Raw genomic sequence first — 25,347 nt, 5'->3', positions numbered from 1 at the left:
ACGCGAGCAGTGAAACGTTATAATATGTCCGTGCATTAAGCTAAGCGGGACGAGCACAGTTGCATTGTTTATCGACCATGGAAGTATAAATTACTAATCCCCGATGATTCTCTGTATGTAATATTTTAATTACACCCTGTCGTTGTAAAGTAATATAGCGAATAACGAAGATTCCTCCCGCCATCGGAGGGCGGGCCGGCCGAAGCAACGGTTGTTTCACTACGACTCCTTTTAGCGGCTACACGCCTAACGGCTAAAACTGAAAATAAAACGGCTATAAAACGCTTTCGGTGGCGTTTTGAAAAGCGAAAACTTCCATTCTATTAGTACATGGTCTAAAGAAAAGTATGAGCCTTTGATTGATATCCAGAAAAAATGTAGCGGAGATACATTCTTGTTTGACAAAATTGTATTGGGAATGAATGGGCCAGGGCCACTATGATCTCCATTTTGTTTTACGGACCCGTCCCAGACAGTCAAATGCGTGTAATACCAGGCGTGGCCACCTGTCCATGCTGGCTGCTCGGAGAAGGCAGCGTCCTGGGGGCCTGGCTCGCGCTGCTGAAAGTGTTCCGGAAGGAAGGTAACCAATCACAATGGAGTGGGGTTTGCAGGAGGGGGCGGAGAAGCACAAAGCCGAGTGTGGACAGAGACTGCTGAATGCACCCAGATGAGAGGAAGAGTTTCCCGAAAATCTACATGGTTTTTTGTGCTGTGATTCGTGTCAGGTTGCTCTATAGGAGTCATTAATGAGAAATTAAGACCAGAAAAGTAGTATAATAGGAGATCTTTAAAATAAACATAATCACTTCAAAGGTATTAGACAGATTGCTGCTGCCAATAAGATAAATCCCATATATCTGATGTGCCTGAAATCAGTTGCTGCTGCTGGTCTCCAACCATTTTTTTGCTCTCATGACCCTTGATAGCAAAACATTGTTAAAAAAAAGCAAACTTACCACCCCTTATCACAGGTTACATTACCAGCAGTTCAACCAAAGATGATGTCCCACTCACAGGTTTTTGTGTTTGAATTTGTTTTGAGGGGCGTAAAGTAGTAACTACTTTCTAGTTGTTACTTCAAGAAAAGTGGGAAATAAAAATTATTTGCATTGGAAAAGGCCTGGGTTTTTCCATTAAATTTTTCTGTAAATCATCTCATGACCCCTCAGAGGGTCATGTTCTCCCATGTTGAGAAACCACTGGCACGAGCATGTGTGACCGGAGGCTTCAGACTATTCTTAACTCACTTCATTCACAAATTGATTAATCCCAATTGAATTGTCCAACCCTTAATGAAGAAGGTCTGTTTAGATTGGACGATGCCGTCTGTTTTCATCCCCTCCGCTGCTCCTTGGACTGTGAGAGACTCACTTCCTCGCCGGGACAAGGTGTCGGCAGTCTGTCTGTTTGACCGGGACAATGCCCCTCCGAGAAGGAAGGAACTGTTAATCATCCTGGTCACGACTGGAGGACGCCACACACAGTGCTTCCTATGGGGACACAGCGCCCCTGTTTACTGGCACTGGGTGTGTCGAAGGGGAACACACGCCACGGAACAGGTTGATTGTCTCTGCTTGTCCTCAAGGGATTTACTGTGGTTACTGTAAGGTGAGCACCCGACATAGTACCCAAAAACATGTCAACAACTTCCGACAGTTTTCACATTGTAAGACACAAACAAACAAGGGAAGGATGTTAGAGGGGGAGGGTATTCTTGACTGTCATGTTTGTGTGTGTGTGTGTGTGTGTGTGTGTGTGTGTGTGTGTGTGTGTGTGTGTGTGTGTGTGTGTGTGTGTGTGTGTGTGTGTGTGTGTTCACCTAAGCTCACTGTATTTTTCCATATAAGCAGAAGTATTCGGGCGGTCCCTTAACCCATCCTGAGGGGCCACTGCGCCTGGGACTTTATCACAACATATTTATTCAAATTGAATATTGAATTAAGTTTCACATGTTATTTTGAACTATTAATCTGTTTCTGAAAAGTCATTTTTGCTGTCCAATGTAATATAGTTGTAAAGTTGTAATTGTAAAGTAGGAATATAGGATAGCATAAAATGGAAAATTGTATTTAGGTCAATTTTGTTAACTACTTCCCACCTCTTTTAGTTTCCAGTTTCTTTGGGATCAAAGATGTCAACAGCAGAGCAAACAACAGGATATGAGTCAAATAGTTTTGGCTTCAACTGACAACTTACAATCTTAGACTTTAGAAAAGACAAGACAGTTTTTCAGTGTAAAGACCAAGGTCCAAAATCACAACCTTGTCATGAAGGCCTTTATACTTTGTAGAATATAAAACACCCTCTTTCCTTTGACTCTGAATTTCATAAAGAAAAACTACACACCAAAAATCTAATTTAACAGAGAAAAAAGTGGGGAAACCTTAGTCAGGATGTTGAGATTTCAGAAATGTTCTGTTTGAATGTAAGTACCACAGCCAATGTGCAGTCTGTTTTTGTTTCATTTAACCGCTGCATTTATGAAAATGACCTCTCCCATCTTCGAACGCTTACACAGCCTCTGCCCAAAGCAAACATAGCTGCAAAAACACGCCATTAATCAATGGAAAAGAGGCGTTAATTAATTCAGAGAACTTCTGAAACTATGCCAAAAACCATCAGAGAGCCAACGGAACCTGTGCAGCTTGAAATCCTATCAAACGCTGATTTGGGGCCGTCGATCAAACAACACAAAGGCCCTTCTCCCCATTTAAACGGCCACACAATGCTATTCCCAGACCCCTGCTCATGAAGGTGAATGGCGCCTCTCACCTAAATGCACAACAATGAGCCGGATACTGTCCCCCTTAAACTACCTAGCTTCAGTCCATCTTTAACAAGCAAAATACAAGCAACGAAAAAATACCAAAACAACAGCGTATAAGAGCTAAATAAAGACATGGCGAAGGGGAGAAACAAACAAGACAGAAAACAAGTCAATATATTGTCATGGGTAGTCGCCTGCATGTGAATGTCTGACATGATGAAGGCCCTGTGTTGGGAAGTGTAATAACAATATCTAAATTGCATATCATTTCCTCTCTCTCTCCCCTTGTTCAATGCTACATCCACATGACCACGATTAAGTGATATAATGTTAGCATGCCAAAATGTGCTAATTAGCTCATAAAAACTAAGTACACAGTTTATGGTGGGAATTTAGTAGTTATTCAAATGAATCGTGAGATGAATGGGTGAGCCAACCAAATGTCAGGATAATTAATTCAGTAGTTGAGACACTTTAACTCAAAAGTACAAACGTTGACCTCATAATGGTGCTAGATGAAAGCTCACAGGATCATCAAAGTCAGTACGATAATTCAAGTCTGCACACGATTTCATTTTCATACAATAGTTGTTGAGCTATTTCAATATGAACCAAAGTGGTGGAGTGATGGATGGTTGATTCCAGCCAAACATCTGAAACATCTGGTTAATCCACCTGTTAACACCACATGTGTACCCTGGGAAATTATTTATGAGGATCTGTGATATTGCCAAAGTCTCAATGACTTTTACATTCTTCAGGAAATTAAAAAGTGCCATTTTATTCTGTCTCAGCCACTTCATGTGTTATGAATTAGTAAGAATAATCATTCAAAATTCAAAAACTGCGTTTCCCCCTCTCAAAACATACTTTCAACACAATCCTAGGAAAGCTTGTATGGTCCGTAAAGAAGAAAGAAATATTCCTCAATGTTTACTTAATTTATATCATGTGTTCTCCTTTCTGACATCCTCTGTTTGTTTACTACTGACTAGCAGAAAGCAGACTTTTATCAGATAAGACTAGTGCTTTTGATTCCACCACCTGCTTCCATGATAAGTCCAGATGCACAGAGTCTATGGGTGTATTCACACATGCTGTGTTTAGTTCGGTTGAAACGAACTCAGGTGCACTTCCACCTTCGGTGCGCATCTTTCAGACAGGTGTGAATACAGCAATCGCACTCGGGGGCGGACCAAACAAACGCTCCGAGACCCAGCTGAAGAGGTAGTCTCGATGCGCTTCAAAACGCACTCTGCTGCAGTTCGTTTGTGGTGTGAATTTGGCCGGACTCGATCCGACCCAATTGCAGGAAGCACTGCGCCTTTTCTTTCTTTTCTTTTTTAATAAATCGCCATCAGCTTCACATTATGGGAAAGTGTTGTTGTCGCCATTGTTAGGAAGATTAGTTGTGGTTTGACCGGGAGCCCCGAGCGAAAATATTACATTTGATAATGATGCGTGCGGATCAGCGATCAGATGGAGAGGAGCGTCTCCCGTAGCCTACAGTGCCAACAGGTTCACGCTGCGCTTTGCATGAAGTGTGTGTTTTTATTGTTCTTCCCAACGGGACCGTCAATACTGTCCCCGTGTCAGTTTGGTGCTGAACTGCGCCGAACTGACACCCAGCTGATACACAGCTTAATCAGCTGTGTTTCAGTTTGAGCCTATTCTTCACGCGAGCCGCGCGTCCAGCAGCAAAAATACAGTAAAAATTATGTTTCACATCGTAGGCTAGAAGCCACATAACGTGGCATTGTCATAGGGCTACATATTATAAACATATGAAACAACAATAATTTGATATTTTTCTTCTTTATTTATAGGCTAGATGTAGGCATTTTTATTATTTTTAACTCCATATTATATCAATGATAAATTCGCAGTTTTTACTTCGTTCTTCCTGCTTCTCTCCACCCCAGAATGTCTGTCCAATGAATGAATGACCTTAGATCACGTGTGGTTTTGCTTCGTAATGCTGGTTCACTTGCAAAAGGGGCAATATGAAAGTGGACCACACCAAACAAAAAAATCCAAATTCTATTTGGTCTGGACCAAAGCAAGTGAACTAACGGACTTTCCATGTGTGAATACACCCTATATGTATCTGATAGGGAATTCTCTGAATTCAAATAGTTTCCAGAGAACTTTGTGACAGAACTGTCATTCCTGCTCCCTCGGAGGAGAAGGGGGCCTTCAGATTCATCAATGCCTGTTGAATGGCCGAAGTGCAGTGAAACCAGCTCACCCATTTGCCCCCATTGTTCACCTTCCTGGCGGGTGGTAAAGGGTGTATAGAGAGCTCATACACTAGGAGGGCCTGGGGAAAATGCCGTTGACAGTTGCATAAAACATTTGAAAATGGCGGGGTTATTAAGGAGTTCAGATAGGTGCATGCTTTTTTTGTAGTAGTAGTGGTAGCAGTAGTAATCCCTCTCTGGGAAATGTCTGTCCGGTTCTGGTGTTGCCAGTTGATTCTGTTATCTGCCCCCTGCTGCTTTGTGTCTACTTTTGGCTGAACTGAAATCCCCCAAATGTGGGGAACACACCAGAACCTCCTGTTTGCAGTTTGCAAATGTGGTGGTGTGTCTGGAACTCTGGCTTCAGTCTCATCTCTGCAAACATTTGCAGTGGCATGTTGTGGCTTTGCTTAGGCCTACAGCAAATCATACACAAAGGAACACATCCTTGATTGTTCATTTCAGGGGATTCCATATTGTTTTTTCTGTGTCAACCAGAAGTTTTAGGTGGTTTGCTTTGCCACAAATCATATACGATTAAGGCCGCCTAAAACTCGGGAAACAACAATAAGAGAAAGATCTGATCCTAATGTGAACTCCCTGTTTAAAAGCGCATCCATGTATCTTCATCCCTGGTACTTCAAATTATTCAAATGCTCTCATTTTCCACAGGAGATTTCAAGAAAAGTTCCACTTCTCCCTCCAAAACACTTGAATTCCTTGACACCCCCCGCCCGCCGGCTGACCCCCCAGGATATAGAAAATGTTCCCTCACTCTAAGATAACAGCTTGTAAACAGAAACATTTCTCTCATTCGTCAACATCTAATTCTGTCATATCCTGAATAAGGTCTTTAGAATACACAAACATGACTGGTGTTTGCAGTCTTCTCCCCTACATGTGTTTTGGGTTACAGATGATAAACTTGGGATGGGTGCCTGTGTCTCAGCCATGCAAGCAGTTTCTCTAAAAATAGCAGCAGATGGTCTTGTTTTACCTCCCCATCATGCAGAGGAACGCCGTGGCCACTTCAATAACATCGTTGAAGTTATGCAACCAAACTGAATTCTTGGGCTGCTTCACCACTGACTGTCACTGGTCAGCTATGTACACACTGTGCTGAGCTCAGGGGATAGAAGAGGGCTTTTGATACGTTTGGTCCCTTTTCTGAGTTTTTTTCACACAATCACTCACATCACTCTATATGAGTGGTTGACTCCTCCTTGACCAATCACAGTATCCAGGGATTCATGGTTTTGCAACAAAGCTCTTAAGACAAAATGGATGAGCCCCTTAATTTAAATGAAATTATAATAATTTTGAACTAAAGCAATTCTGTCCTGATGTACAGTTGTCACTTGGCTGGCAAGTGAGAACAGTTTGTCTCATTGGAATCCCAATACAGTCGGATCTGACACGAAACAAAAACCCCAGCTTGACCCTTCACATCATTCTGGATATTATCACAATCACCTTGTCAATCTTTTGCAGTGCAACTCTACCGACTTTAGTACAACAAGCTGTACATCTGGGCAGCTTGACAGAAGAATTATTGCAGATCTCAGACATAACATAGGATGTTTTATCCATTTATTTTTATAGAAGATATTTTCTAGTATTGTTTTGCTAAATATTAAACCTACGAATAACAGTCACTGTCTTCTGGTCCTGTAGTTTTCCACAAAGGTCAACAGTTAATGAATGAGTTTCTGCACAGCCATGAGAAGACAGGAGACAGAGACATAACTAACTCAATGGCGCCACCTAGTGAATACACATGCATGTTTGTTTACAGAGGATGTAGGTTGATTTACTGGTTCAGAACCCAATTATAATTCAAGCTCAAATAAATATAGCATGATGGACTTCTACCCTCACAGATCCTAGGCAATAATGAAAAGGTAACTCTATTTTGTTTTATTCTTTCTGCCCTTTAGAATTAACAAAGAAACTTAACTCGAGATTAATTAAGAGTTTATCTTATTCTTTCATCACTGGATAACTAATATCAATTAATGAAAGTATGCTTATTTGCACATTGCATATATACTGTATATATACTGTGAATATATATATATATATATATATATATATATATATATACAAAAATACATAATTATTCAAATACAGGTGGTCAGCCAGTGTATTTGTCCTACTTATCTACATTCAGTTAATTGGCTTAATATCCCAGAAGTAAAACTTGTTAAAGTTGTTTAAGATCGGCACATTACCACAAATTAAAATGAGATAAAGATATTAGAGCGTAAACCAACTTCAAATACAGTTCACATTCTAAGCATGTGACATTGTGCTCTAATAGTAAAATTAGTTTTACTCAAGTACTGTACTTAAGTACCGATTGGATTTTAAAGCAATAGTGTGTACCTTCTGTTGGCCCCCACCAGGAATTCTGTGTAATAACAACAACACTGTCTGCACATCTACATGAGGGAGTGTTTGGTGATCGCACATGGATTTTATTCCTTTTGCTGTACGTCCAGGTTTTTTCTTACCTGTAGAATCAACAACTGAAATATTTCTTTGGTGATCTTGGGATTTTTCTGATCTCCTGCGCCAGTGTCAGGGGGTGACACCAGTTTGTAAACGCTGCCATACTGATAAATACACAGCAATTTTTTTGGACCTGATAGGCTTAATCAACTTTGTGTCAACTTGTTTGACGATGGCTTGAATGTAACCAACATTCATTTGTATGAAAAAGTTACTCACTATAGCTTTATCTTGTATTCAGATATCTTCATTTTCTACCTATTTTCTACTACACCTCAATTGAAAATACGACACTTTTGACACCACTTCATTTTTAGATAAGTTTAGGTTCTGGTTACTTTGTAGGTACTGGTTGGTCAAGATTAAGTATAGTTTGATGCTTGTACATCTGACTCTGACCCTGAATGACAGAACAGCTCTGACAGCAGCCACAATGACACAGAGCTGTGTTCGCCCCCGGCATCACAGGTCTGACAGTCATTATAACTCACCTCGTGACATGCTCTGACTTCAAGTACAGAGTTTCATTATTATATCTTCTTCTCAAACTTCCTCTTTTGATCTTGCTCATGATGGAGTTGCCAGAAATTCCCCTGAAATAGAAAATTCAAAATCTGAGAAAAATGGGAGGACATCATGAGCCTATATCACAAGGTATATACTCAAACCGAAAACATCATCCAGTCTAAAGCAACAAAAGACATGCATCATGTCCATCACTCATCTCCACACATTTTGGAATGAATGAAACAACTAATCATCAATATAGTTGATTTCATTTATGGTAACAGCATCTGTATGGCGGGACTGAATATACAGGTGAAACTCAAAAAATTTTAATATCATGCAAAAGTTCATTTATTTTAATAATTCAACTTAAAAGGTGAAACTAATATATTATATAAACTCGTTACATGCAAAGTGAGATATCTCAAGTCCTTATTTCTTATTATTTTGATTATTATAGCTTATGAAAACCCCAAATTCAAAATCTCAGAAAATTTGAATATTACATGAAATCAATAATTCTTTAAATACAGAAATGTCGGCCCTCTATAAAGTATAATCATTCATATGTACTCAGTACTTGGTTTGGGCCCCTTTTGAATGAATTCTTGCCTCAATTCCAATTCATTTTCCATGATATTCTAATAATACGAGTATCACCTGTATGTGCAACTGATTGTTCTGTGGTTGAATTTTAGAAAGGACTGCTGCAGAAAATGTTACAGGATGGACAGTTAAGTAAAAAAGGTCTATTTAAATCAGTGGAAAAGAAGGTTGCAAAATCACATGGATTAATGCATTGTGGGATTATACTCTGATGTGTACAACGTGGTGTAAAAAGCATTACAGTTTTAGTTTTTCTGTTGGTGGAGGCTGCCCTCTTGAGGTCAATTAGTCCTGTGGTTGGGCTGAGTTTTCAACAACCAAGAGTTTGACTACAGCAGCTGTATACATCCACAAGAGGGGAGCAGTGAGTCTGAATGAACAACCTGCACACCGTCGAAACCAAAGGACAGAACCTCAGAGCAAATACAGTAAAACCATGAAGAAATAAAATACACCATGTGAAAGTGATGTAATCCCTAGCGAAATACATAAATTAATACATTATTCTCAAAGGGCCTGACCAGACCTTTCTCCTCACTAACTCTGATCTTTGTTTTTCACCCCAAAAAGAAACTCATCCAGTCAGTTACACATAAATGTAGCTGTTTTTAAAGATGAAATACATCAATGTATAGCTTCCCGAGTCTCTGGTGAAGCTTTCTTCCAAAGAGGCGGGACAACAAGTGAAATCGTGTCATAATCGAGGGGAAACTGGATCAAACTGACAGCCAGGGCGAGAGGCACCTATTTGGAGACGCATGGGGAAAGTGGAGCTCCACCGGAAGTGGATTTCATTGGTCAGAATTGTAACCTACTCTGAATTTGTTTTCTTCTTTTTGTTTTACTGCCGGAGTTCACCTAGCGGTGAATAATAATACACGGTTTCCACCGGTTATGGTGCTAGTACACAGTAAAATACGTCAGTTTGTTAAGGGTCCCAAGTGGCCAGGACGGTGGTAAAAAGTAGATGTTGAGGTAGAAGATGAATGAAGCAACGAAGCTTTGTGTACATCTTCTGAAATCCGTCTGTTTAATTCACAATCAGTGCAATCTCTGCTATCAACAAATGCACGTTGTTCAAGCAGCTGATCAAAGATAAACAAACCTTGCGATGTCCAGAATAATACTCGTGATAACCATCAAACTAAATCGTACACATTCACTGAGTGAAGATTGTGAAAGTATGACACACATTTCTCACCAACAATGTTATCAAAAACCCAATTAATAACTTATAAATCTTTTAAAAACCTGAATTAAAAACTGTAGCAATGGCGGCCACAGCTTGGATTTCATTTTCGCCGGGAGAAACTGAGAGTGTACTGAACGCATATGAACGGCACGAGGGCTGAGAACTACGCTACTGATGGAAATTATAAAAATGGAGATTTCTATGGAGTGATTTTGCTTTAAACTGTACAGGGTCGCGTTGTTGCAGTGACACTCTTTCTTCAGTCGGAGCTGCAGCGTAAAGTGAAAACAAACTCAGAGTAGGTTACAATTCTGACCAATGAAATGAGTTTGGGGCGTGGCCCCATCTTGCTTCCGGTGTAGTGGAGGTCCGTTTTCTCCATGCGTCTCCAAATAGGTACTCTTGGGAGAGCCAGGGCGCGTAATTCTAGGCTTTCAGAGAATATGACTGACTGGCTGTAGACTGTCAGAGGCCAAGTCGATTACACTGTCTCATAAATATGTTGTGGTCAATAAACAGAAGCTTCAGGCACATGCATCCATCTACATTTATGACTTTGCGCTTTTTATAAGGCAAACCAATTAGTCAGCCAATGACCTACCAGATTAACCAGAACAATACCAAAGGAAGGAATAAATGTGAGAAAAAGAAGAATGTGTTACTCAAAATGGTGTTATCCCAGATGGATTACATTATCCAATTATAATGATCAATACAAACGCACAAGAGGACAGCTCAGACTTAAGCCTGCAATTGAGTCAATGGTTATTGGTTAAAAAATAAATAATAATAATAATAATAATAATAATAATAATAATAATAATAATAATAATAATAATAATAATAATAATAATAATAATAATAATAATAATAATAATACAATAATTTAAGAAATTTAACAATACAAGTGCGAAAGTAACATTATTGGGCTGAATTAACTCATTGGACGGAAGTGGCAATATATATTAACTTGAACTGAATGAATGGATCCAAATGCATTATTAAAACTCAATTGTTATCTCTTCTAGGTTGGGCAGATTAGTTCCCTGGGACCCATGACACGTTTTAGACATGATGGCAGTAAAACAAATCCACTGTAATTTCAGGGGGACAGCGGCGACTGATGTGTCGAGGGCCGCTGTTTGTCACAGAGGGGGTTGTTGGAGTTTCCTTGTAACCGGAATTAGCTGTGAAGTGCGACCTTGAGGTGTGAACACGGAATACGAAAGGTCCGGCTTGCTTCAAGAGAAAGTCTCTCATACTTTGCACCTCGTTTGCAAGTGAATATCTTAACAAATAAAGATGGGATTTACACGTGAAGCGTGGTTGGAAATGTCCCACCACTTTTTAATCCAAAAGTAATATAAACATGTGTTAAAAAGAACGTTAAGGACGAATGCCAGATACATTCCTTTCTCGGTTCTGTATTAACGTGCTAGGGTTTAACTCATTAGAAACTGAATGCCTAAGAAAAGTCCTATTATAAAACAATATGTACGCGCGCAATTGCGCACAGGTCTTTTTCACTTGGTGCGTTTTTGGACGTGTTGCCCTGTTTTATTGCAGAATGTGCAGCTGATAGGCCATGGTGTTAATGTATTCAATGAGAGGAGATCCCATGTCCAGGATAGGCCCACTGTCAGGTGATGACGCGCTGCGGGACAGGCGCAAGGGGACAGCTGGGCCTGCAGCACCGGTCACTCTCATTTGAATGCAAATCTCTACAGAGTAGAGGAGTTGCCTGACGTCAGGCAGGCTTTAGTATACCTTTACCATCTTGTCAACAGAGCCACATCATGTGAGACTGGGGACAGACTGGAACTACTTCGCAATTCACACTGGGAACCAATTTGGACTAAACAGACAAAGGAGAAGGATTGTTTCACAGTTTCAGGGCAGCGATGGTCGCCTTAAAATAGGCCGCATTTCACCTCTGCTGCTTTAACTTCATCGAATAGTTTTTCTCTACAAATCATGTATGTGGGATACCTTCTGGATAAGGAAAGCGGCATGTATCACCAAGGGCCAGTACGACGATCGAGCATCAATCTGCCTCCACAGAACTTTGTTTCGACACCACAGTATCCCGACTTTACTGGATACCATCATGTGCCAAACATGGATACGCACGCACAGTCCTCGGGGAGTTGGGGACCTTCATATGGCGCTCCACGGGAGGACTGGGGCGCCTATAGTCTGGGACCACCTAATACTATTCCCACACCCATGAACAACTCGTCCCCTGGACAGGTTCCGTACTGCTCGTCTGAGTACAGTCATATGCATCCTCCAGGAGCTGCGGTGTTACAGCCGCCGCCGGAGAACGTTACTGTAGCACAACTTTCCCCCGATAGAGAAAGACGCAATTCATTCCAGTGGATGAGTAAAACTGCGCAATCATCTTCTACTGGTGAGTTTATCTTCTTTAAACACCTTGCCAAAATGATGAAAATTATGGTTTTCTGTTTTACATTGGCTATGTTATGCAACAAAACAAAAGCTGTAGATTTGTACGCATGCACAAAAGAGTTTGTGTTGCGGCTTGAGCCCTAAAGGATTTTACGCATTCAATTTGGATGAGTTTATGCTGGCCGTTAAGTGTCATTTCATATAAAAAATTGTATCGTATTCGTATAATTAAAAACAAGAGCAAAGCATCGACAGACCAAAAGTTGAATGTGCATAAGAACTCGACAGAACATGGAAGAACAGGAGGACACTGCTCTTTTGACATTTGGCCTTTACATGTTTGTTTTTTTGCGTTAAGGCTAATAACCGTGTAAATTGTGAACAAAATGTGGACATGTATGGTCTATAATCGAATAAAATACTAGCCTATTAATAAATTGCATCGTATTTGCAGTAGGCCTAGACGGAATCAGTCTAACGTGTCCATAAAATAATTTCCATATCTAATAACTTTGATGGGGAACAAGACGTAAGGTCAACAGGTCAGTGTACAGTATACTCTCTGATGTGGAGGAAATAAACACATTTTAAAAAAGAAAGGAAGAAGAAGTAGGTGTGAGGAATCGGGCGCCAGGCCCAGTTGTGATGTTAATGGCATTATTCCAGGAGATGTGAGGTCGACTTCCCTGTCACTTTGTTTGGTGTTTTGAGTGTTATCCGTCATATCCAGGCGGTGGCCTTTGCTTTTCAACACCTCTTCACTTTGATATGCACCAACCTCCCTTCCTCTCCGAAAGTTATATTGCCGGAAAGAGTGACATTTTTCACAGCCGACGTTTCAAACGTGGAGTAGCAGATAGCCTGCTGCAGGCCTTAGCATTTTCTGATCAAACCTTTTTTTATTATCATTATCAAGGACTAGAATAAACAAAAGCTCTGCTGTGCTACGCTAACTTAAATTCGTAAAACGAATTCAACTTGGTGCCCATTTTTTTATTATTATTATTGTTTTGATCATATATTTCATAGTCAGACGTTTGTTTTTAGCATATAAAATTGCACATGCACTCCTATAATCGGCCTGTAAAAATGCCAACCAAACAAAACAAATTAGAATGCTCCCTTGTGCTGTCTGGAGGTGTTTACATTTCAGTAATGCCACAATCTCTGGCCTATAGCATATTATGTTTTTCTTATCGCATCTGTTGTGTTTTTTTTCTAACTTGTCAGTGAAAGATCTGGTTGTTGGCCGTTTAAATTTCAATGCACTACAGCTGTCTTCAAAGCAACAAGAAAAATAAAGCTCAATTTGCGTATCTGAAGACGAGGCAAAGACATGTGTATTTTAAAAGCAGACAATAAAGATGCTATGTGCAGATAGGCCGGTCATGGCATGCAGCCTCCTCTCTGCAAGTCTTCCAGTTCAACCACTTGGCTGATAAAAAGAAGAAGAAAAGAAAGAAAAACTAAATAAGAGCAAGATCTTAATGGTGTGTGTTTGTTCTCGTCACATTCGCAGGTAAAACAAGAACGAAGGAGAAATACAGGGTAGTTTACACAGACCACCAGAGGCTGGAGCTGGAGAAGGAGTTTCATTTCAATAGATACATCACCATCAGGAGGAAATCTGAACTGGCTGTCAACCTCGGTCTGTCGGAAAGACAGGTATGTCCCTACATAACAATGCAATGCTTCTACCTGCTTTTTATTTTCAAACCGATAAATAATTGCATTCAGGGACACCACGTGGATGATTCGTTTTCACACGTGCAACTTAGAAAATGACGATAGGATCAACAAAATATTTAGTTTTATTATGGCTTTGCATATTTCCATAAGAAACATAAATACATTTGCCTTTAAAGGCTGTCTCAGGTTTTTTGTAGGCTAAAAATAAGTTGTTCCATGATTTAATTCAATATTAAAATAGGCTACAAATAGCCTATATTGTACCTTAAAATACCATATGGTGCATACAGGTTTTTGTTTTTTTAATTTATAATTTTACAATGATAAAAATGACAGCAGAATTATAACATAATTATAGGCCTATACATTTATCCATTATACTTACTAGGCAGCTATATTTTTTATTACTATGTCATACGTATCTCTTTTTTTCTAGGAATTGTATTTTGTTAAGACACGTAAATTGAACGAATGTAACTCAAACTCAAGAGAATATTTTTCTATTGTTGTTTATTGATAGTTTTTATTTTCTATCCAGGTTCTTATTCTTATTTGTTGTAGGGTATTAATGTCTGACGTGGAGATGAAACAAGGCCAAAAAGATTGACCTTATTTTCTTTTTTCTCTTTTTACCAGGTGAAAATCTGGTTTCAGAACCGCCGGGCCAAAGAGAGAAAACTGATCAAGAAGAAGCTGGGCCAGTCTGACGGCAGCGGGGGGTCTGTGCACAGTGACCCGGGTTCAGTGAGCCCTCTGCCGGTACCCGGGTCTCTCAGCCCCACAGACATCCATATGTACCCTCCTCCTCAGGGAATGAACACCTTGCCATCGATCAGGAATATACAGCAAGTGACTGTGACTCTGTAAAGTTCAGTTCACTCTCCGGACCATCCAACATAACCGAGCACTCCGACACGCTGACAGGACACTTGATAGACAGCAAGAGGATCTGACCTCACGTCCTGAAGCACCAGGCTGTGGATAAAGATTTCATTTATAGCAGCGAAATGCTGGAGGCTCTTGAAAATATTGCTTTTTTTAATAGAATAGTTATAATAACGTGGGGATTTGGAAGAAGAAAAAATATGAAAAAATCGACGTGTTTCCAACTTAAAAGCTATAAATTGTTTGTGAGTTAATAAGATATAAATATCCTTTTTTGTGTATGTGATGAAGTGTGGCCTATGTGAATAAAAAATGAGAATTCAGGGACATTTTAATGAAGTTTTAAAGTGACTTGTATGTAGCTCGTGCCAAACTGCTTTTGATTTGACAAATCATTCACACAATTCTTAAGCACAATTGAATCCGCTTTGGGGGCGGCTGTAAATGATACGGGTATGGGACGATCGTTTGATGACAACTCAAAATGTAAATAAATTGTTTGTTTTTTCGTAGTAAACCTACGTCATGTTTCTTAATTATTCATTCTTGATTTTGCTTGGAAAAAACGTATGCACCAAGCGTTGTGTTTGAAATGCTCATCTCATCTCAAGCCTTCCAGAAATATCGAAAAAGCTCTAATGGGGTTGGTTTCCATTTTTTTGCTGTTTACATTTTTTTTTTACAGTTCTCAATACATCAGCATATAGGCCTATTACAGAACAAAACGTTTGGACCCTAACCATATCATTTCCAGGCTTATATGCAGTATGCATGTCAATATAATGCATCTTAATTTTACTGAATGAACTTTCAACAGTTTTGACCAAATAAGTAGATGCCATTTCAAAAGTTGCCATTTCAAAAGTTTAAACATAGACTGTCTTCTTGCAGCAAATCATCCAGACTTTGTTTTGCACGTTTAGCCCGCAAGGCTTGTCTGTGGGCAATCTCTGACATCGCAGGAATTATATATAGGCCAAAGTGTTCAAAGATGAATGTGGCAGTTAAAATCTATTCAACACTTGACCTATGCCATTGCCACTATAATCTTGATGTAATCTTTCAGAACACGTGCTACTATGTCATCATCAAGCACACTTTCGTTTAGCATTCATTCATTTATTCAGCTCCACTGAGAAACATTGTATCCGTATTGGTCTCTTAAAGGTTTGGAGTGAGGCAGGTTCAAAGAAACGAAGGTTCATGTTTATGGGTTTAAAGTGTGGGTTCATAATTAGTGAAAGTGACATGTTAACTGTGTGGCTAGATTGAACGCCTTTTAGCCTAGGCTACTGACTTTGACCTATATGTCCATGTCAGAAGAAGTTCATTGATCATACCAGATGCAAACTGCAGAACTTACAAAATAAATCACTGTTTAAACAGTGAATGTGGCAGGGGTCTAATAGATGCCACAGCACTAATAATGTGTATCTGTCATGTCCCACGGACGTTAGATGGTTGGTCGCCTTTTTCAGCTTCGGTGCGCCTCTGCTCGCTCTCAGCACACAGCTGTTGCTCCGCGCGCCCGCTCGTGCGTCCGTGCGCGGCCCCGCGGGGAGACGTCATGAGCGTCTTACTACCCAACATGGCGGACTTTGATACCATTTATGAGTTGGAAGACGAAGAAGATGAGCACGTAGTGAGTGAGGAACACTTGCCTAGATACTGCCCGGAGCCCGTGGTCATGCGAGGGGCTGGCCACATCACAGTGTAAGCAGAATCGCGTGTGTCGCCCCTGGGTGTCCGGTTGTCGCTTTGTTGTTTTGCTGTGTTCACCCTTAGCCTGCTTTCCTGATGCTAGCCTGCTAGCTAATGCCAAACAAACACAACCACTAAATAGTTAGCCGTGTGTTTTGCGTTATAACATTATTACTACGACACAAAGTACGGTTACCAGTCATGTGTCCCCATGTCAAACATAAAACCGGTAGACAAGCAAGCGATATTCATTGTCAGGCAAGTTTACCCGTGATGCCCCGTTAGCTCGAGGTCTGTCTGTGTTTGTAACATAAGTATTACCGAGCTGCAAATACATCAACATCAGTCTGGGCTGTCAACGCGCACATTAGTGAGTCAAGTCAGCTCAGCGCCACCGGCTTTAGCCCTGCTTAAAACTTGTTGTACATCACTGTTTACATGGTGATGACAGCTCCTGAGTTACATTATGATTGAAGCCCTCTATCAGGGTGTTAACAAGAGTGGATCAGGAAGCTTAATTTGGACTAATTTAGGAATGTAGTGAGTTTTATCACCTTGACCTTAACAATAACCTTACCAGCGGATGCTGTGTCCCAGCTGGAAACATTCCTCAGCCTACTCTTTGCCAATTTTGCATCCGGATTCTGATTTAATAATAATAATAATAATAATTCAGATATCAAATTCAAACTCATCACATCTATTATTGTTACTATGGTGACCTTTGACCTTTTGAAGGAAAGACACAAGAACATCAGCACATATGGTAAAGCTTAATACAAAAAACAATGTTATCATCAACAACAACAAAAATCAGCTGCTACACCAACAGCTCATGGCAAACCAACACTACTATAGAGCCCAATGAGAACTGATAATGCACCCGCACACTGTTAACTAATTTGTCATTCTTCTCTTATTCTACAGACCTGACAATTTTGACACCACAAATGGTCTCCCTCTGAGAAAGACAAGGGTGTAAACAAACTTGTATGTGTATATATAGATATGCTGTGAGGACAGGCCACACAGCATATGTGAATTTGGATCATTGACAGTATAAATGCAAAGACACTACTCTTTCATTACTGGTAGCTATGACACAAAACCGTTGATGCCCATGTAAAATTAGGTATAAGCACTTGTGGCTTATAGGAAGCTTAAGGGTGTTTATCGTCTTAGTTATAGTTCTTTAATTTTTAATTTTTGACTTGAAGCAATTTACTTATGCTAACTTAAATATTATTGTCTTGGTTTGTTGCTAAGAAAGTTGCCACTTGGTCACCTGGACGTATGCATCTTTACTCTCTTTATATCAACAGCTACCATTGGAAAAAGCCATCCTTCATGCCGTCCTTTTGTAGTTGTGTTTGATTTAATGTCCCTCATTTAAAGGTGCTGTAAGCGGAATGGTTCTTTTAGCTAACTTCCTGTCAGTTACTGCAGTTAGCAGTCCCCTCGCTCGTCCCTACGTCACCACATTAATGAACTGCGGTCTTCAAGCAGCGAGTTATCTAGCATCATCTCAGATCCATAAGTGTGATAAAACATGATAAAAACCATCAAACTAGACATTGGGAAGGATTTTTACCTGCTCCACGATTGTAGGCGCATAAACATTCACCCATCTGTTGCTCTGGCTTGCACCGGCAGTGAGACCATGAGTGAGACGGGTTTTGGTTTGTAGCGTTCTCTCTTGTGATTGGATAAATATGTTGGGATCCTCCAAAAAGTCTATTTGCCGATTACATGCAGAGCAGCTGACTGAGAGATCGGCTTTATGAAACGTGCACATTATGTAAGTCACATGTGTCAAACTCAAGGCATGTGGCCCGCGAATCAATTCGGCCGATTTGAATCAATTCTGAAAAAAAATAAAAAAATAAAATAATTTTTTTTTTTTTTTCTTTTCTTCATGGAGCCTGTGCCATATCCGCACGTTGCATACGCTCCCAACTGTTAGGAAACTTACGTGGCTTACAGCTAGGAATGTCTGCTGACAGCTCAGGATTTTAAGCCATGAATTGATGAACTTGCATCTAAGAAGAGCTGTCAGTTTTCTGAGGGCTGTAAATAGGCCAATATATGTGGCTAAATAGCATGCTAATATTGATGATTGATTGTGTCAAGTGTCTAAGGCAGTGGTGTCAAACATCCTGCCCGCGACTTGTAGAGCACACATTTCTGAGCATTTAAAAAAAAAAAAGTAAGTTAAATTAAAATTAAATTAAATTGGGAAAAACGTATTCCAAAACAACAAATAAACTCTGTATTTAAAAATAAATCAAAACAGTAGAAGTTGCACTTTTATTTAATTGTATTTTGTACTGTCTGCATGTTTGCACAAAATGTGTCCCTGTACATATAGTAAACAAAATTGGACAACTGTAAGGTCAGTGCCTGTTGTATTTGTGTATTCAAATAAACAGTTGTTTATTTCATTAGTGCGTATTGGCATCTTTGAGCAAAATACCCCCAAATTTTTTGCTGCGGCGCTCCGCGCCGCACCTCCTATTCCCATGGCCAGCTGCAACCTTTACTAAGACATTTCCTGGGAGCTACAGAGATCCCTTGTGATCCGTGATAATGTAGGTTACATATGTAGGCTGAGTTATAAAGCATATAACTGAAAAACAAAGCTAAAGATTTGGATTTGACATATGTACATTATTTTGCCATTATTTTACTGGTCCGGCCCACTTGAGATCAGAGAGGCTGTATGTGGCCCTCAGACCAAAATGAGTTTGACACCCCTGATGTAAGTGATCACTGTATGAATAAAGAGCGATTTAACACTTATATTAACATAAATAAACCGCTTACTTCACCTTTAACATTGTCAACTACACTGAACATGCAGACTAAAAAAGTTTTTGCATATGATGTCTCAACATAATCAAACAATATTTTGCTACTATAATATTTTAAGTCCCATTATGTTCATAGCAATAGTAGATTGTGTATATTTTCAGATACCATTTGTATTACCATATCAATGCTCACATTTTGCTTTTGTTTTTTCAGGTTTGGACTGAGCAACAGATTTGACACAGAGTTTCCCTCTGTTCTCACGGGAAAGGTACAGTTGCCCTTTTTAGTTTTTGTGTACGTCATCGTCAGTCTTGCAGGCTGTGCTCTCTGTTCAATTTCAAATGAGGAATAAACCAGTTAAAGCCACAGTGATTCTATTGTCCTTTTGGGGCCTTTAACAGCCCTGACTTCCCCAAAGCGCTCCCATTCAAAGCGCTCCGAGTGGTTTTGATCTGGCGGAGGTGCATTTCAAGCGGCGCACACCACAGTCGGTGAATAGAAAAGAGTGTGAATGTGCTGCTGTCCAGCTCTGTAAATGAGTAAGCCGTCTATGGGGCTCTGTTGGCGGGGACCCCAGTGTTTCTGTGGATCCAGCTCCAGGTGATAAAATAATGAAATGAAGACTGGGCCGTAGACAAGAAAGGAAAGCTTCCTGGGTCGGACGCAGAAACACAAAAAGGCTGTAGGGGTAAGAGCGGGCCGAGGGAAGTGTGGGGCAATAAACAGTACCTTCAGCATTGTGACCCATGGTGACACTTGACGGATGAGGTCACAATTATGATGATTGAAGGGTGCAGATCAGGCCCTGCTGGGCTTTATTCCGAGGTCTTTGGCTGTTTGCAAAGAGACCTTTGCATCCTGTCATAAAAGATTACGACCCCCGCTTTATGGCGTACAGACTCAGAGAAGGAATGAGCATCCATTCAAGTTGTTTGTGCCGGGGCGGCCACAGGCACTGAGCTTATCTCTCCTTTGAGTCCCCCTCCTTGCCTTGAACAGTGTAGAGCTCGGTTAGCAAGTCACAGAGGCATACTATTTAGAGATCTCATCTCATCTCTGGACAACATCTGCAAATATCTACCTGTTGTTTTTCTAAAGCTCTTTGATCTTTGTGCACAGGTTTTTCTTTGCAGCAATTAGGAATCTTTCATGTCAGCGCCACCTACAAACAAACACTTGAATTATCTCTTCTCTTAACAAAATGGTTATTGCTTGAAGTCTCCCCACCTCCCCCCCCACCACCACCACTGCATAAACTCTTGGAACAGTTTACTTTGGTATACTGTACACATCTATCATTTCTCCTTCTTTTCTCTCTGTAGGTAGCACCAGAGGAATTCAAAACCAGCATCAGCAGGGTGAATGCGTGTTTGAAGAAGAACGTGCCTGTGAATGTGAAGTGGCTTCTCTGCGGCTGCCTGTGTTGCTGCTGTACAGTAGGCTGCAGTCTATGGCCTGTCATCTGCCTCAACAAGAGAGTAAGTTCCCAGACCTTGGTTGTTGGACAGTTTAACTCTCCCCAACATCAGCCATGATTACTTAAGGGGCTGTTGTAGCAATTGAGCCGCATTGGTCTTAAGCGCTGAGGGTAATAACTCGTGTTCAATTAGTGGCTCTGTGTAGAAATGACGCATTGCGCCGCTCAGCTCCTCAAGGGTGTGTTATTTGAAGGTGGTGGTACCACTCAGAATTAATGACAACAAAGTGGAAATTACTAGCTGGTAAATTGGTGGTTCAGTCCATAAATCCTTAACAACGTGGCTCGTTACTGTTACCTGTTAAAGTGTTAAATTGAGCAAAGAATGTTTTGCTGTTCGCATTAAAGGTGGAGTCAGCAATTCTGGACAAAGCTTGTTATCAAAATCATTGTTTGTCAAAATCAATGAATCTCTCCTCGAGTTCCGCTACCTGTCTGTGATGAAAAAAATAGAGTTTTAATACACAGCCTATGCTCTATAAACGGGCATGTTGCTAGATTTGGTGGCCCCTTTTGTTAATATACCCTTTGTTTACATACCAGTGTACAGAGCCTAGGCTGTGTATTTACAGCAGAATTTTTTTCAGAACACACAGTACTAATTTGACGGGTAATGCATCTTGATGAGATATTCACAGATGTTTTCAAAAAAGTGATTTTAACTACAAGCGTTCTCCAGAATCCCTGACTCCACTTTTAATGTACACACATTTTTTTTTCTCTTCCAACAGACAAGACGGTCTATTCACAAGTTGTTAGAGTGGGAAAATAACCGGTTATACCACAAGGTAAGAAAGACGACAAATTGCACATAAGCACCTTTGTGAAAGTGCTTGATTTCTTTTTGCAGTCCAAGTTGAGTTTCATCGTGATAGATAATAACCATTAATCTGTTTTTGTAAATTATAACCCGCCGCACAAGCCCGTAAAGCTGTTTGAGTCTGATCTGGTGCACGTGGCCGGAGAAGACCAGGAGGTCAGCAGTTAAATGCCATGTTAATTTTGTTTTGTCTCGCAGCAACAGATTACAGCTAGTAGCAGTGCAAAGGCATAAAGGAAGCTCTTCAGGGTGTCTGGCCACAGATTGACCCCAGCGAGACCAGACAGCCCTGATCCCAAATTCCCCTGACACTGACGGGGAGATTTCAGACAGATTTTCCTTTGTGCGTGTGTTTGCACGCGTGCATGCTGTCTTTGTGTCTTTTTGAGAGTAAGAGAGATGCTCATTCATTGTGTCTGTGTCTTTTCTTCTCTCGTCAGCTGGGGCTGTACTGGAAACTCAGTAGAAGAAAATGTGAAAGCAGTAACATGATGGAATATGTAAGTATGCTACCAAAACCACTATCATTTTGGTATTATTTGCATAATTTGAGAAACTTTTAGATTATTTCCATTAGCAATTAATAACCAATTAATTTTTTTTGATTAATAAAATAATCCTGTTATCTAAAATAAATCTGAAAAATTGTGGAAAATGAACAATTCCCCAGAGTAAACGATGACTTCTCTAAATGTCTTTTTGACCAAAAGTCAGTTTGGTTAAGGTTACAGAAATAGTTTTGCTATGGTCTAAACATAGCCGTGAATAAAGGTTGATTATGCTGCTCACCACTATATTGCAAGATCAGATATTTTGGCAAAGGAAAAATGTGATGTTGTCAGTAACATATTTGCAAATTAAATATACGTGAATGTCATTTCTAGGAGACAGGGTTGCTTTGTCAACGATTTGTAGCCGATGTATTTTCTGCAAGTGGATTAATTAACAGCTCTAGTTAACACTGTTAGACACCTTGCAGTTGTCCTAAATGATATCACGTTTTTTTGTTTTTCTTCTTTAGGTGATTCTTATAGAATTCTTACCCAAATATCCTATATTCCGACCGGACTGAGGCAGCTGTTTAAAGACTGGATGTGTGGCCCTTGAATCTTCTCCTTAGTGCCTTGTATATACAGTATGTCGGAATAAGGGTCTGCTCCGGTGTCTCTAGTGACGACCCCGTACTTATCCCAGTACCTTGTACATTTAGAATTTGCAACACTGTCACTTTGCTTTAGAGCAGATTTTGCACATTTTTCCCCTGACAGACCTAGACATGTCCCCTGTGTTGCACTCAGATGTGTTTTTGTTACATGTGACAAACAAGTGAAACTCTCGAAAAAGTGCATTTACCCCAAAGAACCATCAACCCGTACCCCCCCCCCCCATCTATTATGTCAGTACCCCTTGCAAAGAATGTGATGCCTCCACCTTCCTTAACTATCCTTGCCTTATGTATGTTTTACTAAAAATAACTCTAAGAGGCGGAGCAAGGCATTTTGTTATTCACCAAGTCTGTAGATTCAAATGCTGTTTTTTTGGATTTCCTCTTTATGAATCCAGTTCTTTGCAAGTAGATGGGGCGGTTGAATTTGCCTAACGTACAGTGTACAACTTCACCCTGTGTGTTTTTTTCTTAACATTTGACCCTCTGTATGTGGGAACTAGCTAGTAAAATAACTTGACCTGTATATACCATGTTAGAATAAGCTGTACAGTGGTATACATTTGTTTACATAAAGTTACTTAGCTCTTTAGTTTTTTTAGTTTTTTTGCCAATATATTGCTGTACTATAGTTCGATTAATGAAAGATGTCTATGTACCTTTCTAGTTTAAATGGACCTGTTTACCTTGTAAGCCATATAGTTACAATGTACATGATGCCAGAGTTAGGACTGATTATTGCACTAATAAGTCAGGATTTCAGACGGTAATGCATCCTGAAGATTCATCCAGTGACAACAGCAGTGCATGCTACCACGTTCTTTTTGCCAATAAAGATGACATTCAACGGCTCGTCGTCCGTTCCATGTGGAGATGTTTTGCATCTATCATGTGCAGCTGGGAGATACTGATTTGAACTCAGCTCTTCCACTCATATATATCTGCTATCATGTTATCCCATCTTTGTATTATTATTTTTTTAGTTTTGTATAATTTTCCCTGTGCTGTGTTTGGTCCTCCATATGTGTTAGGAAGCACACACATCTACAGTATGTTTTGTATTGAGCAGATGGTTGTTTTGTTTCAGTCATTCTGTCCGGTGTTGGTATTATTTTCCTGAAGCGTAGACAAGTGGCTGCATTGCGTTGTATTAGAGTGCCTATAGTCGGTGAACCACAGAGAAGTACAGGTCGAAAATCTGTTTCTTGTACAAAGGAGATTTTAAATCCTCCTCCCAGTATTTGCCCCTGTTCTAAATGTTTGTCCTAATCCTTATGGAGAGAGAGAAAATAAATTGTTGATTTTGATTTTTTCCTTGCGCTTGCCTCCCTTTTTTCATTTGAAACCAAGATGTGTCATCTTAGTTAAAAAGCACCATCAGCCCACTGCCTGCTGCCCCACTTCAGAAACGTGTGCTATCTGTCATGTTTAACAAGGTGTTGAATCGTTAACTTTAACAAGACCTTCTGCAGTGAGTTGACACATTAGTAAAACTCTAGGAATGCTGTTACCATTACCGGCTGCTACTTTCTAACGTTGTGGACCAGTGCTTTGCAGAATACTGCATGTTTTCCACCTTATCTGGACACAACCCCCGATTATTGCGTTGGTTTGGGCTTCACTTCAGCGTGAGTGGTTTTATGGTCCTTTGTTTTTTTTGTTTTCACACTCACAGTCTGTCCCTGTTTAGACTGAAGTCTGGTTTACTGCACCAGAGCCTCCAATAGTTTAAAACTTAAGTTAGTTTGGAATATAATTAATATTGGCAGTACGGTATATAAAAAGTCACAAGATTGAGCCAAGCAGTTATTTATTTGAATAAATGTAAGGTTACATTCTTACAATTAAATCCAAATAAAATAATTACTTTTTGGATAAGCCTGTAAACACAAAGTATTTTCCCCTTTGCTTCCCAAAGCAAATTGTGTAATTTATCTTGTGAGAAATATAAGTTTATGAGTTGTGACATGCAGAGCCCTGTGTCCATAATTCAAAGAGAGTACTTTTACAATGGATTCGATACTTATGCGCTTTTTGCTCAAGTATAACTTTGAATGCAGCACCCATCCTTGTAAGAGTATTTTCTACATTGTTATTTCTCTTTAACTACAGGATCTGCAGGACTTCCTCAGACACAGGCAATTCATTCTGCACATAACGCTCTGCAGAGTGTCTGTGTGAGTTGCATATGTGCCTTTTGCATTTGTAGCAAGTTATACTGGTCCTACAGTCTTGTCTGTTTGACTAGGTGTGCGTGAGAAAAGCGAGAGATAGCAGGAGAGGTTACAAATGTGTGAGAAAGTGTATGTATATATTAAAAGGCCTGAGTGTATTTGCACATGCAGATGTTGCACTGCAGTATTCCCAACTATTCAATGCAGAGGTATGGTCCTCTTTAATTGTTTAGTCCATATCATGACTGCAGAATAAGTACATTTGAGATGTTTTTCAGACACATTAAAAAGTTCCTCACTTCTTTCTATACCATTTCTGTCCACTAGGGGTCAAGACTGAGCCATGAGCAGACTGCACAGTTTATTGGACATTTCTAGACTGATATAAAT

The 25,347-nt window shown here is 40.1% G+C and overlaps 2 protein-coding genes across 2 annotated transcripts; both read left to right on the top strand.

The window, feature by feature from the left end:
• Nucleotides 1-11,800: 11,800 nt before the first annotated feature.
• cdx4 (caudal type homeobox 4) lies at nucleotides 11,801-14,791 on the top strand (the record flags this gene model as incomplete). The annotated part of the gene is made up of 3 exons (XM_080035677.1): nucleotides 11,801-12,236; nucleotides 13,755-13,900; nucleotides 14,561-14,791. 3 exons carry the CDS (start codon nucleotides 11,801-11,803, stop codon nucleotides 14,789-14,791), a joined length of 813 nt encoding a protein of 270 aa, XP_079891803.1.
• A 1,585-nt stretch (nucleotides 14,792-16,376) lies between these two features.
• Nucleotides 16,377-24,039, top strand: chic1 (cysteine-rich hydrophobic domain 1; the record flags this gene model as incomplete). Its single annotated transcript, XM_080036180.1, has 6 exons — nucleotides 16,377-16,522; nucleotides 19,535-19,589; nucleotides 20,644-20,799; nucleotides 21,530-21,586; nucleotides 22,059-22,118; nucleotides 22,640-24,039. 6 exons carry the CDS (start codon nucleotides 16,377-16,379, stop codon nucleotides 22,688-22,690), a joined length of 525 nt encoding a protein of 174 aa, XP_079892306.1. The 3' UTR covers nucleotides 22,691-24,039.
• Nucleotides 24,040-25,347: the final 1,308 nt, after the last annotated feature.

This window comes from Ammodytes marinus (assembly GCF_949987685.1).
Source record: "Ammodytes marinus genome assembly, chromosome: 10".
Lineage (NCBI taxonomy): Eukaryota > Metazoa > Chordata > Actinopteri > Uranoscopiformes > Ammodytidae > Ammodytes > Ammodytes marinus.
Note: the sequence above shows the minus strand (reverse complement) of the source record. Positions and strands in the feature narration are given on the sequence as shown.